We start from the raw sequence: 2,942 nt of genomic DNA, 5'->3' as shown, positions 1-2,942 counted from the left end.
TGGGCTCTATGGGGGGGGGGCAGAACGGACTTTATGGGGCCAGTATACGAATCCCCTCGGCTGCATTCAGCGGGGAGTGAATGACGTCGGCTGTACGCTGGGCCGCGGATCGACAAACCAGCCCGCAAGTCTCTTCTCTGCCATTACATGGTATGATGGAGCCGGGTGCAGAGATCATGTACCTAAGGGCACGCACCGGAGTTCAGTGTCTGCTCAATGGGTGAAGCAAGATGGCAGACCTGGGAGAAGGGGATAAAATGGCACCGGTGTGGGGTCGGGGGGTTATGGGTGCAGCCAGAGGTCACGAGCGCACATGATCGGTATACAATGCCGCCCCCCCATACCGCTGGGCATGAAAGGGTTAAACTCCAGCCAGCCAGTCTGGCATTACCGAGCACGGTGGCTCGGGGTCCCCTACGGTTGCACCGGCAGCTGTGGCAATGAAAGGCCGCGCTGCGTCTAATCACAGACCCGACCCGTCCCCGTCACTCCACCGGAGCCGAGCGATCTGCGAAAAGCCGCCATCGTTCCACCTGAGCAGCTTCTGTAACCACCGCGTGAGCCGCAGCCTGTCACGTGACACACAGCTGGTCATGTGACCTGACAGACGGGGCGCGGGGACCGGTAGTCATCGCTCTCAGGGACGTATTTGTCCTTTAAATGTTTTTACATCTGAAGGCCAATTACACGTCATCATCGTTAAAGAGAACCTGTCATCGGTTAGTCCAGGCTGTCCTTATATTCTCCCAATGAGGGGATACCAGTGAACCGTGCCGCGCCCCCCCTGGCACCGACGTGTGAGCCGCCATTGGTATGTAAATATTTACCAATCTGTAAACACGGCGCTCCGGGGATTCCAGGCACACATGACGCCAACACACAGACGTGTTTACATGGGAGAGAGATATGACGCCCTCCACACAAAACACGCTTCCCGAGTCTGCCTGCAACACGATTATAGGATGGGGGGGGCGTTCAATAATCTCAGGGGGGCTGTGGTACTGAGCGCTTTGTATTTAAAGACTACAGAACACCCCCCCCCAGAACTTTATTTTTAAACCCCAATACATAGCTGGTTGTTGGAAGTCTTCTTTCCGGCCAATTGACCTCATCGGGGGGCTGGTGACACTCAGGACAGAGCGGGTAGTACGGTGAGCCCAGCATGCATAACGATGCACCCCAGGGGCGGGCCCATGTAAAATAACTGGCTGGGGCCACAGGGAATGGACAGGTGCATCATGGGATTTGTAGTTTCACCCCCACAGCTGGGAGGGCCGGAGTTTGGCTGCCCCTGCTCTATTTAGTGTTGACCACCTCCCCCCCTTCATCATGTGACAGCGCTCGGGGCTGGCGATTGGACGTTCAGCATCCCGGGAAGGTCACGCGATCGGGGGGATTCAGCACGGTTGTGGGACCCTGTAGTGAGAGGAGGCGGGCTTCGTGGTCATGTGACCCGACGGATCATGTATTTGACATACACGGGAGGATCAGAGCTCAATGCCAATCCCCCTTCATTGTTCGTATTATGCAGCGCGGGGGGGGGAGACCCGGCCTCCTCTGTCCGCCGTGTCTATGTCCGAGAGATTTCCACCCTCACTTCCTGTGTGGTCACCTGAACAGGAAGTGAGGGGGGAAGTCTCAGTGGGGTCAAATTACAGTCCATCCGATCTGATAAATGTGTTACTATAACGTAAAGTAAATCTGACGATCAGACGATGAAGACACCGCATGAGCCATGACAGCCACCGGCGCGGCCCGGCGTTCACTCACCTGCTCTCCCTTTGCTTTGGGCACCACCCTCTTGTCCTCCATGTCACACTTGTTTCCTAGCAGCATCCGCTCCACATCTTCATTGGCATGCTGGAAGAAGAAGGAGAGCGAGGGGTTAAATGCGACTCATTCCTGCGGCAGACTCGGAAAATGCGACTTTTACCGATCAGCCGCCTTTGTGAACACAACGGAGAGAAAAATGTGCAATAGAAGCTGCGGCGAGTCAGATAGAGCCCGCCCGTTTCCTGGCTGGAGGACGTCCAGCATCATCTATCACTTTCCTCCCCAGCCTGAGTGTCCCTGGCCCCGCCCCCTTTCACTCATTGGATTTCAGTCCTTTTATGACGTTTCTGTAATATAAGCACCTAAATCTCTCTTTATATTAGCTTCCTGGTAGCCTCCGAAAATCAGAGCTTTACACTGGACACAGAAACCGAACATTCCAATAAGAACGCCAAGAAAAGTCCGGTCACGGGCCGGGCGGCGCTGTCCGGCAGGTGAGCCAGAATCACAAGACTGGCTACACAGATTTACATACACGGGAAGAAGAAGTGGAAGATCTATGATTGATGGCTTACCTGAAGTTTGGGTTTGACGATGACCGGTTCTCTTTATTTCTGATAGATGGCCGGTTCTGGGTTTGTGGTACCGCCTTCAGGCCCAGTACACGGATGACTCCATTCACTGCACACACACGTCCCATGGTACAGGGGCCAGAGTCACACGGCACAGGTATAGGGGGCCAGAGTCACACGGCACAGGTATAGGGGGCCAGAGTCACACGGCACAGGTATAAGGGGCCAGAGTCACACGGCACAGGTATAAGGGGCCAGAGTCACACGGCACAGGTATAAGGGGCCAGAGTCACACGGCACAGGTATAAGGGGCCAGAGTCACACGGCACAGGTATAAGGGGCCAGAGTCACACGGCACAGGTATAAGGGGCCAGAGTCACACGGCACAGGTATAAGGGGCCAGAGTCACACGGCACAGGTATAAGGGGCCAGAGTCACACGGCACAGGTATAAGGGGCCAGAGTCACACGGCACAGGTATAAGGGGCCAGAGTCACACGGCACAGGTATAAGGGGCCAGAGTCACACGGCACAGGTATAAGGGGCCAGAGTCACACGGCACAGGTATAAGGGGCCAGAGTCACACGGCACAGGTATA

General features: G+C 55.6%; 1 protein-coding gene across 1 annotated transcript in view; it reads right to left on the bottom strand.

Annotated features, from left to right (window-relative positions):
- LOC108803424 (ras-related protein Rab-10) overlaps positions 1–2,942 on the bottom strand; it is a 12,157-nt gene that overhangs the window by 3,159 nt on the left and 6,056 nt on the right. Inside the window, exon 2 of the mRNA XM_018575266.1 lies at positions 1,771–1,860. Coding sequence (XP_018430768.1) covers positions 1,771–1,860 — 90 coding nt within the window. The remainder of the gene's footprint in view (positions 1–1,770; positions 1,861–2,942) is intronic.

The sequence above is a fragment of the Nanorana parkeri genome, unplaced genomic scaffold (genome assembly GCF_000935625.1).
Source record: "Nanorana parkeri isolate BGI_ZX_2015 unplaced genomic scaffold, ASM93562v1 scaffold3713, whole genome shotgun sequence".
Taxonomy (NCBI): Eukaryota; Metazoa; Chordata; class Amphibia; order Anura; family Dicroglossidae; genus Nanorana; species Nanorana parkeri.
Note: the sequence above shows the minus strand (reverse complement) of the source record. Positions and strands in the feature narration are given on the sequence as shown.